Genomic DNA, 14455 nt, shown 5'->3' with positions numbered 1-14455 from the left:
GATTCCTTTCCAGTAGCCACCGGGGCCGTCGTAAATCTTCGCGAGTTTGGCGTCCATATAAGTAAGGCGTAAAAAAGTTTAAAGGAACCGGAAGGCCGCGTAGCCCAGAGCGAGAGCGCCGGCGCCCACGAACGCGAGTTCACCGTTTTTCTGCTGCTCGCTTGGCTGATAGAAATCCGAGAACTTGGGCTCCTTGGGTTGCACCATCTGTTCGTCAGGATGCGCCTGGTTGTAGAGTTTGAAGGCGTAGTCGGTGTTGGTGAAGTTCTGCTTGGCCTACTCCTTTGTTTGCGCGTTGGTCGCGATCCAGTCGAGAAGTTGTGTTCGGTCTCGCGTGTATTTGGCGTAAGCGGCTTGATAATCTTCGAGAGCTTTGTCGTGGCGCTTTTTTTCTTCAAGCGCGGCTTTGCCGCCCCCACCGAGCGCCCTCGCCAGATAATTGCCGCCGATAAAAGCCGTGGCGTTCAACACAGCCCCGCCAATCATGATCGCGATGCTCGCCATGGTTATATATTATCGGAGTATTTATCCAAATAATTTTTGGTTTCAGGCTGTGCCCAGAGGTTCTTACTGGTTTTGGCCAAGAACACAGTCGACGAACCAGTCGAAAACTTTTTTGGGTTCGGTCTTGTACTTTTCTTTGAATGCGAAATACTCCTCTTTTTCTTTTTCGAATTTCTCTTTTAAAGTCTCTATTGCTTCAGGATCTAACACCCCAAATGGGCTTAAAAACAAATCTAAGCCTTTAAACATTTTCTCAAAACACTCGAGGTACTTTTCGGCAACTTCGTCCAAGCTTTTACCAGTTTTTTCGGCGTCATCCGAAAGACCGGTATAGATGAGATCCCTGATGAAGCTTACCATCGCTGGATATAATAGACTTTTATTTTTTCAAAACAAAAATAATTTCAAACGCTGACGGGGAGGATTTTCTGGTCCTCAAGGTACTTTTTGAGCGCAATGCTGCCCGCCATGACGAAGGTGAACTTCACGTAATTCATAAAGCTGCTACTGGGATCGGAAGTGAAATTCTCTTTCACAACCTTTTTCGCGGCCCAGCCGATGCCCGCGGCTAATCCCGTGAGAGTTGCGGCGTCAATGACGGTATTGACAAGCTTGTTGCCGGACATGGTGCGTCGATATAAGAAAAGAACGAAAGTTTAAAACAAAATTAATCTGTCTTTCCCGCTTCTTCTTCTTCTTCTTCTCTTCTTCTTCTTATTTGTCCTATTCTTCTTCTTACTTCTTGGTCTATTTCTCTTTGTCTTTTTATTTCTTCTGCGGCCTTATCGGCAAACATTTCGTTGTAAAGCTGCATCACCTTTTGGGCAGCATTTCTGGTAATCTCGAACCAAAACATCCCAATTCCGCCCATTGCGGCTGAAGAGATGAGAAAGTGCGCAAAGGATGGCTTCGACATCGTGGATATACATTGCACGCAAATGTTCAAAGCATTTTTCTTAATCCTCTTGGCCGTGTCGCGCGTGCAGGTTCTGCCTCGACACGCGTGGGCTCAGGCGCGGGCTCCGGCGTTTTTTTTGAATATGCCGAACGCGGACTTGAATTTGTCGGACGCGGACTTGGCCATTGCCTTGAGCTCTTCACGTGTGTAATAGGAAACGAATAGGGAAGCGCCTATGCCGCCAATAGTGATCCATTGGTTAGTGCTGAGCCAGCCGCTCCTTTTTGGGCTTTCGCTCTTTTGGCTTTCACCTTCTGTAGACGGGGCTGGCTCAGGGGCCGCTGTGGCGGCTTTCGCTTCTTTTTCCGCGTGATAAGCCTCAGCCGCTCTCTTCTGTTCTTCCCGGGACAGCCGCGTTCTTTCGGCAACCATTTTTCCAGCAGCCACACGCTTTGGATGTTTTACGCGCTGCGTGGTTGCGGTCGGAGTTGTCGCTTGCTGTGTTACATCGGCGGCAGGTGCTGCCTTGGTCTCGGCCTGAGGCGCAGTGACGGCAGGCGCGCTCTCGGATTGTTCGGTTGACATTCTGAAGCGAACCGTATTATAAGCAAATGAAAAAAGTTTAATTGTTAACAATTTGTCGGCAAGCCCTCAGCAGTTGTTGATGAATGCTGACCGGTTATTCTGCAGTTGCTGATCTGGGTACTTCATCAACGCCCTCAAGCAGATAGCCGTTTTCATCACAAGAATGGTGAGCTGGCGCCTACACTGTCTGCAAAAACAATTCCCAATATCTCAACAACTCAATATCTAAAGACTCTAAAAGATGAAACACTTTTTTCTCGTATTTACGCTGCTATGACCGAAATGTTTCCAACTTTTCTTGTACATCAGACTTTATTCTCAAAATCAGTTCTTTTTTATGCTCTTCTTTTATCCCACTGCCAAATCGGATAATTCGGAAGAATTTTTCAAAAAACTCTTTTTCTTTTTCGTAAATTTGCTTTGATTTATTCACTTCTTCAAAGTCTTCTTGAAGTTCTTTCCATTTTTTTTCTGCCTCGATACTTGCAGGACTTTTCCACGGATGGTTCTCCATGATGTTATACATCAAAAGCAGCCACTCTCTAACTGGCCGCACTGTTGATGAATGCTGACCGGTTATTCTGGAGTTGCTGAGCCGGGTACTCATCAACGCGCTCAAGCGGATAACCGTGTTCATCACGAGAAGGGTGGCTCTTCTCCAGCAACTGTGGACTAAAATCAATATGTTTCGTGGTGATGAACACAGCGTTGGCCGCAGCAAGAAACCGGCCGCACTTCAAAGCAAGGTTGCCGGCCAGATTGGAGAGCTCTTTGTTCAAGATGTAGTCGTTTCTGAGATCTTTTTGGTAAGCCTCGATGTCTTTGATTTTCACGGTCATTCCGACCACTTTGGTTGCAAGAAAAATGAAGCTGTCGATCAGGCTTTCCGTTGTCTTCGAGCCCACGTACGTCTCGTAGCGTTTGGTGAATTTCTCGACCTCTTTGTCGCTCAGGCGCTTCACCTGCTCGTGGGTAAGCTGCACTCCGATGGCCTCTTTGGCTTTGCCTGTGGACACGGGCACGGCCAGCTGCTCGCGAAGAGCAGGAATGTCAGGTCCGGGGGCGGTTGGAACAAGGCCGACTGTGGGACAACTCGACGGCTCGGGCTCGGTTTGAAGAAGTTTCATAACGTCTTCTAACGCGGCATCTTCTCCACCCATTGTGCAAGGCTATATACAGCTTGCATTTTTTTAATTCAAATAACTTTACCCCGTACGGGTGGCGAAGCGCGAACACAAGATAAGAGAACTTTCGCTCTTTCAGCTTTGAAACCAGACCTTTGTACTCATCCGGGGAGAGCTCGCCGGCGTAGTCATCGAAGATGGCTTTCATTGTCCTGGCCGAGGGGGTGTAAAAGAGGACGATCGCCGCCACCTTCTCCCGGAAGGAAGATGTTATACCGGTCAACTTCTGGGTCAGCGCCCAAACGCTGATGCCCATATGTCGGGCAGAAAAGGCGAGATTCACCAGCTCGCCTGTACGCCCTTTCACGTCTTTGGAGGCTGCGCAGTCATCGAGGATTATGAGCGTGTTGGTGCCTACGAAAAGCCATCTCACGAGCTTCAACCACCTTTCCACGTTGTGCTGCTCGCAGACTATCACATCCATTCTTGGATCGTTTTCGCCAAGCCGGTGGTAGGTCTTGTTGTGCGTGAACGTCGGGCAGATGAGCACGATGTAGTCGAACTTTCCGCGGAAAGGGCCGTAGATCTGGTCCACCACGAACCTCGATTTGCCAGAATTGGTCGGCCCCACGATGAGAGCGTTGAAGGGTATCTTGCCGGGGTCCATGTTCATATTCAATACTGCACATCTTCAAACTGACTGCCCATAAGGTTCAACTGGGAGTCGGCGATGACGAATACGTGGCATTTCACGTCGCCTGAGCCTTCGGTTTTCCGCTCAATTTCCAGCTGGACACCGTCCGTACTGTTCACAATGCGCGTGCCGCTGCCGTACATGTTTTGGTCAGCCATGGTGCGCATATCAATCACAAGCCCGAACTTATCACCGGTGTAAAACTTTGTCATCTCCATGTGCTCCGTTTTATTTTTTTCTTTCACAAAGAAGTTGCGGGCCTCTTCCCACATGTCCTTGCCTTCGATGCTGTTGTTGTAAAGCATGTTGGGCGAGCCGTTGACCGTGACGCTGACTTTCGTCAGATCGGGGAAGAGGAATTTTTCTGAATCTCTGTTGCCCGCAGTATACGGCTCTACAAACAGGAGGAGGAGGGCTTTCAGTGACCTTCTTTGGGCGTTGACTTTGATGGTGAGCCTCGGGTCAACGTCTTTTTTGAAGGGCACCTCTTTGTCATGCATCACGTGGTCGTAAAGTAGCTCTTTGCCGCTGGAGTAAACGCTCCGCGCCTCGTCTGCCAGAGTATTGCTGCGGATTATTTTGTACTCGAGCTGTATATTTTTCAGCCTGTATTTCAGCTGGGTTGTGTCGGAGCCTTTGACCACGTGTATAGCTTCGGCAAGTTTTACGTCGAACTTGAGGTCGTTGTAAAGGGCCTGGGGGTAGGAAACGCCGCGGTCGGTTAAGATCTGATGGTCAAGCCTGATCCGGTACTTTTTTCCGTACACCTCGTTCAGCTTGTTTTCAGCGTCGACGCCCGAGGTTTTCTTGTCTCCCGCGTCTGAGCGGATCTTGCACAGATCCTCGCTCTGAATCTCTTCGAGAATCCTGTTGTCGCGCTCTTCCTGCGAAAGGAAAAGGTCTTCGAAAGTTTTGTAGATGTCGTACCCAACCGTGTCTTGCAGGGTTCTTCCCGCAAACGACACGACCAGCCTGTCAACGAGCGCCCGCGTGACGTTCTGGACGAGGAAGTTGTTGACGTGCCCTCCAGAAAGGTCGATGTCAAAGACAAGCGCTAGCGAGCCCGGCACCAGAACCTCGTTCTCGTTCAGCTTGGGAACCTAAACGTACAGCGTATTGCCGGGGTCGGCTTCAGAGGGGTTAAAGGTGATTCGCTTGACCGTGTGCTCGGCCTTCATGGCTTGTACAGTCTTTTCGCTGTACGTTGGGCGAAGGTTCTCCGGCACCACTGACATTGTGTATAAAACACCGGCGATTATTTCTAATTTGAAAAATAACTTGCTTGAAATATATCGCTATGTCGCCGGAAGGCGAAGGAACAAGCTTTGAAAACCCTGCTTATGACCCATATGGTTTTGATGATGATGGCGATGATGCCAACGAAACGACTCCTTTTGTCCCAGAAAAATCATCTACGCGAAATGAAAAAGAAGAAATTCCAATGCAGACAATGCTGACTGAAAAAAGCGGGCTGCCTGCAACTTCTTATGCTGAAACCTCTTTCACCGGGGCTCAGACCCTGAGTGAACAAGCGTGGGTTGCTACAAAAGATATCTACCCGGACATGAGCTCAAGCGAGCTTGAGGTTTCATACAGCTCGAAGGGGAAGCTCCAAGTCAAAATGTTCGGAGCTGGCAAAAAAACGTATGACCTGTTTACCAAAAACAGGAGAACGGGGAAAGATCAGATCAATCCAAATCTTTCAAAAGAAATAAAAGATGCTCTCGGGCCTTCCAAATACGAGAAGGTCCAACAAACTGTATACGAAAAACGAAAAGAGCTCAAAGAGAAGCAATACAAGGCTTCGCAGAAAGAAAAAAATAAAAAGGAAATGGACGAAATAAGAGAAGCCATGAAAAAGAAACAACGACAGATCGAAGCTCTTGAAAATGAAGAGGGTTCCCAAGAAGAAATTGACAAACTGAAAAGAGAATTGGGAAGTCTTGAAACACAACATCAAAAAGCGAGAAGCGCTTATGAGGGAAGCGCTCAAGCGGTAGAAGATAGTGCAATGTTGGGTGAAGATGTTCGGATGCTGGAAGATTCACAAGCGGTAGATTTTGCAGAAAAAGAAAAAGAAGCAGCGAGTGAAGCTCTCAAATCGATAAAGAGACGAAAAGAAGCCCTTGAGAATAGAAGGAAGTTTGAATTGGGAAAGTTGCTGGATAATGAAGAAACAGATTTTACCCCCGAACGAAAAAAAGAAGCAGCAGAAAAAATTTCAGCTCTCGATCAAGAAACAAAAAGACTGAACGAAGAAGAAAAAGAGTTCCAAACAGTAATTGGCGCGAGAAAGGAATACATGGGAAAAAAAATGAAACTTCTACAAATTGACAAAGAAGAACTGGAAAAGGCGCAGAAAAAAGACCTTGAGATTATGAACGATAAAGACGCAGCGCCTTACGAAAAAGATGCGGCAGAAGAAAGAGTGGACCGGCGTGACGAAGAGATCCGTCGAGTTACTGCCCAGCTTGAAGAAATTCAGAGAGATGTCGATGGGGAGAAGTCTCTTTGGGAAAGAGTGAAAGACATCTTCAAAAAATACGGGGTGACGCTAACGGCGATATTTATTGCTGCCGGGACCACAATCGGCGCTGTCATCGGATTCCTCACTAGAGGTTTGAAAGCCACCGGTAAGGCTTTGGGAAATGGGCTAAAAGAGCTCGGCAAAAAATTCGCTTCCATATTGCCCGGGCTGATTGGCTCGATTGTGAGCTTCCTGTTGAAAGCCGCCGGCCAAGTCGTCGGTTTTCTGGCCGAGCACACCTGGCTGCTTATTCTCGCCGTGGTGGCCTTTTTGTTAGAACAATTTCTTAAGAAGCGGCGTTAACTTACCGCCAAGCCATGAACAGCAAAGCCGATAATCCTACTACACCGACAATGACAGCCGTTTTGTTAATTTCGTGTTGCGGTGTTTTATCTGGAGCCTCGGGCTCTATTTTTTGCGCCTGTGCTTGTTGCGTTTCGGACGAAGCTGGTTTCCTTGATTCGGCTGTTGCGGCTTTGTGAATCGGGTTGGACGGGTGGCTGTTGGGCGGGTTAATTTTTGACGGGCCGCCTTCCATGTGTTTGAGCCCAGCTTTTTTTGTCCCCGGATTTACCTCGTTGTTCACCCCCAGTTTCATCCCGGAGACCGCCTGTTTCAGCTTGTTGTTGTAACCGATCGTGCTTGCGGTGTTTATTATCATCTGCGCGGGCATGAGCCAGGCCATGGGGGCAACAGCGAGATTGAGCCTGACCTTCGCTTGGTCCACTGCGAGCTGGTACCTTTGCACGCTCGCGGCCAGGTCGGGCTGTCTGATCGCGTCTTCCATCAGCACCAAGAACTCGCTTTGGGCTTCTTTCGCCCGGCCCCCAGAACCGAGAATGCTGCTGCGGACGTTGACTTGCGCGCCCAGGACGCAGTAAACGAAAGCCTCGATTGACTGGTTGATTCTCGACAACCCCGCCTGCGTCAAACCGTTCGCGGTGTTGGGTGCAAACCAGTCGAACTGCCGATCTCCAAAAACATCGGGCCGTATAAACTCAATAAGGTCCCCCTTTATCAGTTTTCCGCCTTCGTCGCTAAACTTGTTCCAATCAGGATACTTATAGTCTGTTTTTGTTGGCGATTCCCCCCAAGGCTTGACATACAACACCCCCAAACCACTGTTTGCACCCGAAGTAAATCTAAAGTCGCTTGAGGGGTCTATGCCGAATTCGCCGCATATCCTTTTGTACGAAGCGACGTCGTAATGATTATTCATCTGGTCGAACGTCGGGTCTCCGGGCAAAGCGCTTATGCTCTGAACACCTCCCAGCTGGTACACAATTCTCCTGACCGTGAAATACACGTGGAATTTGTAGAAAGCTCTTATCTGCGGGGGGAGATTCATCCCGTTGTCAAAGATTTCGCGAGAAACTCCGCACCCCTGTGTCGCGCAGAAAACCGCGAAGTTGAGCTGCTGCGGCCAATATTTCATGTCTGGCCCTCCTAACCAGTGTTTTGATTCGGTTCCAGTCGTATGTTTGAGTTTGGTGTCTTGAAATATTTCTCGGAATTTTGTCGTGAAATATTGGTCAGGCGTGACGTATATTTGGATTGCATCGTCGAATATTTTCTTCAAGCTTGGCGCTTTGCCGTCGAAAGGTACCGCAGGGATGGCCAATGAAACTTTTGAACCGAGGGGCGACAATTGATAAGGAAAACCCCCGCTGTCTCCCAAACCAAGCGCTTCTTTCATTTCGGCGCTCCAATATTTCCTGTCTGAGCCGAAGACGCTTTGAAACGAGTCTTCGCTTTCTTTGAAAAACACCTCCGCTGTCACGTTATTTTTCTCGTCGACGCTTCCTTGCGAAACGAACCGGCTTTTGTCCGCTTTGGGGAAGCAGTTTAAAAAGTTTGTCCACGCCTTTTTCTTCGCCGCCTCCGCTTTTTTTAACGCAGGACCATTCCACAAATTGGCCATATTATTTGAACACAATTTTATTTGTTAAATATAAAATGGTTGTTCTCACTATTGTCACGCAACAGAACAGACAGACTATCTTTTTCGAAGACCCGCTCCCAGAAGCAAGCTATGCTAGACTTTTGAGTTGTTCTTTTTTCAACTCGTGGCTTAATATGAGATGTGTTGGCAGAATATTTTTTACAGAAACTAATGACGTGATTGCATCATTACCTGAAGGGCATTACAATGTCGAAAGCATCGCAAAAGAACTGAAATCCAGTTTTGAATATTATAAGAAGACAGAAAAATTACAAACCGGGATACATCATTAACACCGAAAGAAATTTCGGTTGATTATGGTTTGGCCAATTTTCTTGGAATCGGGAGAAATTTAAGGAAAGAAGAATATGTCAAAAAGCTTAACAGCCCGAGTTGCTACTTTATCCACTGCCATCTCGTTGACTCAACAAAGAACTTTTTGAATGGAAAGAAGTCAGACCTTCTTGCCAAGGTTGACGTCAGAGGAAAGCCTTATGAAAAAGTCAGCTATATCGTGGACTCATCGCAAAATGCTTTCCGTGACGCTTCTACAGACAAGTTCATAAATAGCATCACCATTAGCGTGAAAAATGAAAATGGCGAACTCTTTGATTTCAAGGGCCTGCCGCTTCTTTTTGAATTAGAGTTAAATTAAATTTCTATATATACGCAATGTCTTCGGCAAATCTGTTGCCACCAAGCGCGCCGCCTGCCGAGAATGAAAGAAGCATCTATCCAAGCCTTCCCGAAACGACAAATGCCGAGAATTTCCGGCTAACTGAGATAAGCAGACTTGAAAAAGAAATATCTTCTGAGGTCGAGCATTACAGGCTTGTGTTGAAAAAATACAAAAAAGCCCGGAAAGCGCTTCACTATTCCGTGGTTGGCCTTGGCGCTGTCACGGCAGCTCTGTCTTCTGGGGCTGTCGCAACATCACTCACCGGTGTTGGAATTGTTGTCGGCGCGCCTGTTGCCGGGATAGCCGCCTTATCTGGCGCAGTTTCCACTGGCCTGTCCGATGTCAACAAGAAGCTTGAACGCAAAGTTAATAAGCACTCGAGAATCCACTCTCTGGCTATTGCAAAACGCGACTCGATAAACTGCTCTGTCTCACAGGCTCTTAATGATAATCGGGTTTCTGACACGGAGTTTCAACTGATCACACGTGAAATGCAGAAATATCGCCAGCTTAAAGACACTTTACGCTCGAACTTTGCGCAAATACAAACAAATCCAATCCAGCCAGATATTGAAAAAATAAGAAACCAGGTTCGGGGCCAGGTTCGGGAAGAATATAGAAAAAAACTTGCGGATTAAACAGCAGATTTGAACTAAATTTTGAGCGAAAACACACAAAACTCTCTCTTAGTCTTATCAAAAACAGGTGATTGGGTTACACCGCGTTACCTTCACACGTAGAGGGGGCGCAGTCAAGTGTGAAATAGGGAAAATCCCTTGATCAGCTGTTTCTTTTTATCGCTCTAGTGAAATCTCTTTGTTCTATCGCGTTTCGTGTCCAATTTTTCGTCGAAAAAAGATGAAAAGTGTTATTTTTTTTGACCAGACCGAGAAGAAATACCGTATTCTAACAAACTGTGGACAAAAAATAGAAATCTGACTGTAAAATTCCTCTTGGCTTCAACATTCCTGATGGCTTTGAAAATTCCTGATGGCTTCAACTGAAGCCAAGAGGAATGCAACCGGCTTTAACTGAAGCAATCAGGAATTCGCAACGGGAAGCTGTTGTCTGAAGGCCTCAACCGGAACCGCGTCATGAAAGCAATCAACAACTTCGCGTGTAATATCACGCACGTGTCTCTGCCACTCAGGCGTGAAATATTCATTCACAAGAAACGCAATCAAGTGAACACTCACAAGCATGTTTTTATGATATGCAAACGAAGCCGTGGATTTTTAAATGTTAATTCGACCGGAGGTTATATCGTCGCCGCCTTTTCGCTAACGCTCCCTGCCAAAAAGGAACCACTCGTGCCAATTACAACCATCCCCGGAGCATACTTTTAAAAAATTCTTGTATTCAGGGGTGGCTTCAATGAAAGGAATAAACTCCATCGGAGCGTTTAGAGTCGCTTTATGAATAGTTCCACTTTCGAAACAGGGGAAACAACATCCCTCGAAAAAACAGTCCGCATATTCAAAACAAGTAACCATCGGTACGATCTGCTGCCTGTATTGACAGAAAGGCAGTTTTGAAATATGCTCATTAACCTTATCCCAACCCGGTTTTGGAATATGCTTGTGTACCTTATCCCAACCCATTTCCTTTTTGTCCTTAATTTTTGTCGTGATGTACTCCTTGAGAATCACCTCACGAAGCTCTGGAGGGAGGTTTTGAATGGCCTCGGAAAGCCCGCAGCTTTCGTTCCGGCCCCGCTTCAGCCACCCGCACTTGTTTGGCGCTCGAGTCATCACGGCTCGCGCGGTATAACAGCGGGCTCGCTTGTTTCTAATATGGGGCCCTTTGTTGTGAGTAGTACCCCGCGCCCAAGACTGTTTTTTGACCCTCGCGCGCGGTTGAAACCGGTTTGAACCGGTTCGTTCCAGTGGCCGCGGCCACCTAGCGTGGCGGGGTGCAGCGCGGGGCCGTCGGACCGCTGCGCGGCGCTGATGGGCCGGTGCGCGGGGGTGCCACTGTTGTAAGTAGTATATAGGGGATTAATCAAATACTATTTCAAAGAGGGAGCCGAATTTCGCCGTTTCGCAGCCCCCAGGTTCAACCGGCCCGAGCTTGTGAGGGCCGGACTTGAAGGTGGGGGCTGCGATAAGGCGAAATAAGGTTCCCTCTGCGAAACGGTATTTGATTAATCCCCTATATACTACTTAAATGACTTAAGAGTATCGCGAGATTCGTAGGTAAAATATAAATTCATTTTTTAATCGACGTTTTCCTCGGCGTCGCCGTCGTAGCTTCCTAAACTCCCTAATATCGGGGGAGAGAGACGTCGTTCAGACTTTCAGAGCCACCTTAAATTTTCGAAAATTTTAGGTGGCTCTGAGCCCACTCCACAGAGTTTTTTTAAACTTTGCAAAAAGTTGCTTCTTACCAAGCTTATCACAATTTGATAATGATCATGAATGGGGCTCATGGAGCTCGTTTTTGAGTTATATTATGGTAACCTGTGATATAGCTGGTTTTCACATGACGTCACTAAAATTCGAACCACAAAACTATTGATCTTCCTGAGATTTTACTTAAATGATGTATAAGAGCAGCTGAAAACTAATGTTCATACAAATTTTCGCTCCGAATGGGTTCTTGGTTTTGTGATAAACTACGCTTGAATTTCTAAGCTTTTGCGTGACGCGGTATTTACATGACGACCTAGAGAGCTGTCATGATGGTTAAAAGAGTGACTTATTTCGGGGAACTTGGCTATCTGAACAGTTCATGTCTTAGAAAAAGTATTATTTTAATGTTTCAGAGTTCCTCGAGGGATAAATTCACGCTTTTGTAGCAAAACACAATGACAGATGTTTCTGTTGGTTTCCCCTCCGGCCGCCATGTTGGTGCCCATACGGATGGGCACCAGAATGGCGTCTCCATACAAATCTCTATAAATTTGGGTAAAAAATTTCTCCGCATATCTCGCAAAAGAAAAATTGCTGTGACCAGAATTTTGGCGTCAGTCTTTGTATATTTACCTTCTTTCATTTTCCAGATTCTGGACTTTATCTATTGACCGGTATTGATTTTTATTTTGATCTATTTTGAATTGCGTGACACTGAAAACCACCAATAAAAAGGATGACCGCACCTTGTTTACCAATGACTGGGTATCTGTATGATACCACTATAAGTATTGTAGCATCACTTGTCTAATTGTGGTAGTATTCATCCTTCAAAGTGTAGCTTTTAGAAAAGTGCTGGAAACTGTTGCAGGTCAATTACTCGCGTGACACTAAATTCAAATAAGTTTGGTGAGTCACGCAATATTTTGTCGGGAACCTGGAAACGAGTCGGCGTCACATTCCGCATATTTCCGCATTCATTTACACACGCTCAATTTACACCCTCGGCATTGCGCGTTGTGAATTCATTGGCGTTTTGCGTGATAAACAAACTAATTGAGAGTTCAGAAGATTGATCAGTACGTTATCAGAGATGTAAACTGCCGTATTCACGTGTGTTTTGTGAGAACTTAAGCTGTGATAAGGTGAGTTCAAGTTCCTGCTTTCTCGCTCCATCTGTTGCGCATCGCTGAATTCACAAGTTTCTCGAGTTTTGATGATCGAAGCTCTTCGGTTCGTTGTAAAGCCAGAACCTTTCTTTATCTCTAAAGCAACAAATCCTTTATGTTTAGTCATATTGTAAATTACAACTTAGCAGTTTAAAATTCCAGAAACAAGATCAACTGAAATCAGACAACAACTGAGAACAATCACTTTCACTTTTGACTTAACGAGCTTATCAATTATCTGCATAGAATTACGCATCACTTTAGTAATTTCCTTTTGCAATGTGGTGGAATTTGAATTCTTTGTCATATTTGTGTGTTACGTTCTCTCAACTTCTATCGAAGTGAAGTGCAGCGTTAGTGATTTTGACGGGTACGAACATTGGGGTTTGTGGTATTTTTACGCACATTACATAATATTTTTACGCACATTACATAAAAGCGTCCTGCTGTTTTCATACAAATCCTTAGACTTCAAATACTTTTAAAATTTTATTGTATATTGTTACTACTTATTTGTTTTTAGCTATTACTATTTATTCAGCCATTGTCGTAATTATGTAGGATTATGTATTACGTAGGATTTTATTAATTTATGATTTTAGATAGTGCAGGTCCACATCAGGACTTAGCGTCTTGCCAATTTTGATCTCCAACCTGCTTTATCAAATAAATTATGTATGTATGCATGCATGTATGTATATAGGATTGCCTGGAGGGCAAAGAAAGCTCATGCGATGGAACGTAATACAAATGCTTCTGAGCGTGGAGAATCTGAGGGTGTGTCCCTTTGGGGTGATTGGATCAAGATCAGTAATGCAAAGATTACTCAGATCATGGTGCTTCAAAGGAACTGATGAATCCATGATCTGACTGATCTTGGATCACTCCAGATCAGTTGGTCACTTGACGTGCTTTTCAAGAACACACTGATTTAGTCACTGGTAAATGCATAACGTTCTCAGAAATGGAAAGAAAATTAATTTACAAATAAAATCGTCAGATGAACAGTGCTTTAACTCTTTGTACGTGACCTTGTTTTGATCGAATCCAAGACTAATTAAAGAATTGATCGTGTTTTTTTGCTGCGAGGTAGAAGAAGAGTTTCAAAAAAAATAAACAACCTCACCGTCATTTCGAATTAAAGTTTGAAAACACATATTTTTAGATCCATTTCGTAAAACCATGATTGTTGGTTTCCACTTGATTGCGTTTCTTGTGAATGAATATCTCATGCCTGCATGGCAAAAAGCATGAAAGAAACTGCTCTCAAAATAGTTGGAGCAATGTGTGATGCTGAAACATACAGTACATGTAAGTTTCGGTCTTCATTGTATAATCATGAAGTTACCACGGTGGTTATGCCACACATTCCAATGTGACACTGTTTTGTGGCACAAGTTGAAAATTGCTGTGTGTTTCACTGAAAAATTTCACTAATTGAAATCCTGATGTGAACTTGTATTTTTTGGCCAGTCGTGCGTAACTAGAATTCTGAGGTTTAATTTTATTGTTTTAAAGTCAACTGGGATGCAACGAGTTTAGGCTTGCTTTTTTTTTGCCCGGAGTCAAGGTCAGTTGCCAAGGTTATTTCAAAATATTTACTTTATGCTTGGTTTAGCTTTGGTTTCAATTCATTTAACAAAAATAATCACTAAAGGCCTGTCCAAATGGGAAATGTTTAGTGATCAAAGATTTTACTGTTTGGCCACCTTGTTGGGTGCTGGTGGATCGTGTTTGGTTGTGTTTGATACAATTTGAAGGCCATCAAACATTCAACCAAACAACTTAAAACATTTCTTTTGTTCTTGTGTTTGATAGACGATGTTTTGTTCATTTGGACAGCCGTATCAAACATGTTTGGCGCGCGCATACGTACCACGCTTGCTCAGTGGCTTGTATCCATAGTTTAATCTGTGTTTGATCAAACATGTTTCAACTGTTTGGCCACTCACTTTAACATCAGCATGTTTGGTCACCAAACA

The 14455-nt window shown here is 45.2% G+C and overlaps 3 protein-coding genes and 1 pseudogene across 8 annotated transcripts in view; 1 reads left to right on the top strand and 3 right to left on the bottom strand.

Moving 5' to 3' along the window:
- LOC149098655 (uncharacterized) overlaps positions 1-14455 on the top strand; it is a 179104-nt gene that overhangs the window by 95350 nt on the left and 69299 nt on the right. For 3 of the 6 annotated variants that reach the window (XM_089278311.1, XM_089278308.1, XM_089278309.1), the window contains exon 1: positions 12282-14455. This exon is cut by the window's right edge. The exons of 1 other annotated variant lie outside the window; for it this stretch is intronic. The gene's annotated coding sequence lies outside the window, so the exon portion shown is untranslated. Of the gene's footprint in view, positions 1-12281 lie in introns of those variants that run through there. 2 more of the 6 variants (XM_089278306.1, XM_089278307.1) reach the window with 2 other exon arrangements.
- LOC149098660 (uncharacterized) lies at positions 2530-3677 on the bottom strand. The gene has a single exon (XM_089277913.1). The coding sequence runs from the start codon at positions 3145-3147 to the stop codon at positions 2530-2532; it is 618 nt and encodes a 205-aa protein (XP_089134039.1). The 5' UTR covers positions 3148-3677.
- Positions 3719-5040, bottom strand: LOC149098659 (uncharacterized; annotated as a pseudogene).
- LOC149098658 (uncharacterized) lies at positions 6637-8266 on the bottom strand. Its single transcript, XM_089278692.1, has one exon. It carries the CDS (start codon positions 8251-8253, stop codon positions 6637-6639), a length of 1617 nt encoding a protein of 538 aa, XP_089134818.1. The 5' UTR covers positions 8254-8266.

This window comes from Orbicella faveolata, unplaced genomic scaffold, assembly GCF_042242905.1.
Source record: "Orbicella faveolata isolate gen_17 unplaced genomic scaffold, um_ofav_v1 contig_46, whole genome shotgun sequence".
NCBI lineage: Eukaryota > Metazoa > Cnidaria > Anthozoa > Scleractinia > Merulinidae > Orbicella > Orbicella faveolata.
Note: the sequence above shows the minus strand (reverse complement) of the source record. Positions and strands in the feature narration are given on the sequence as shown.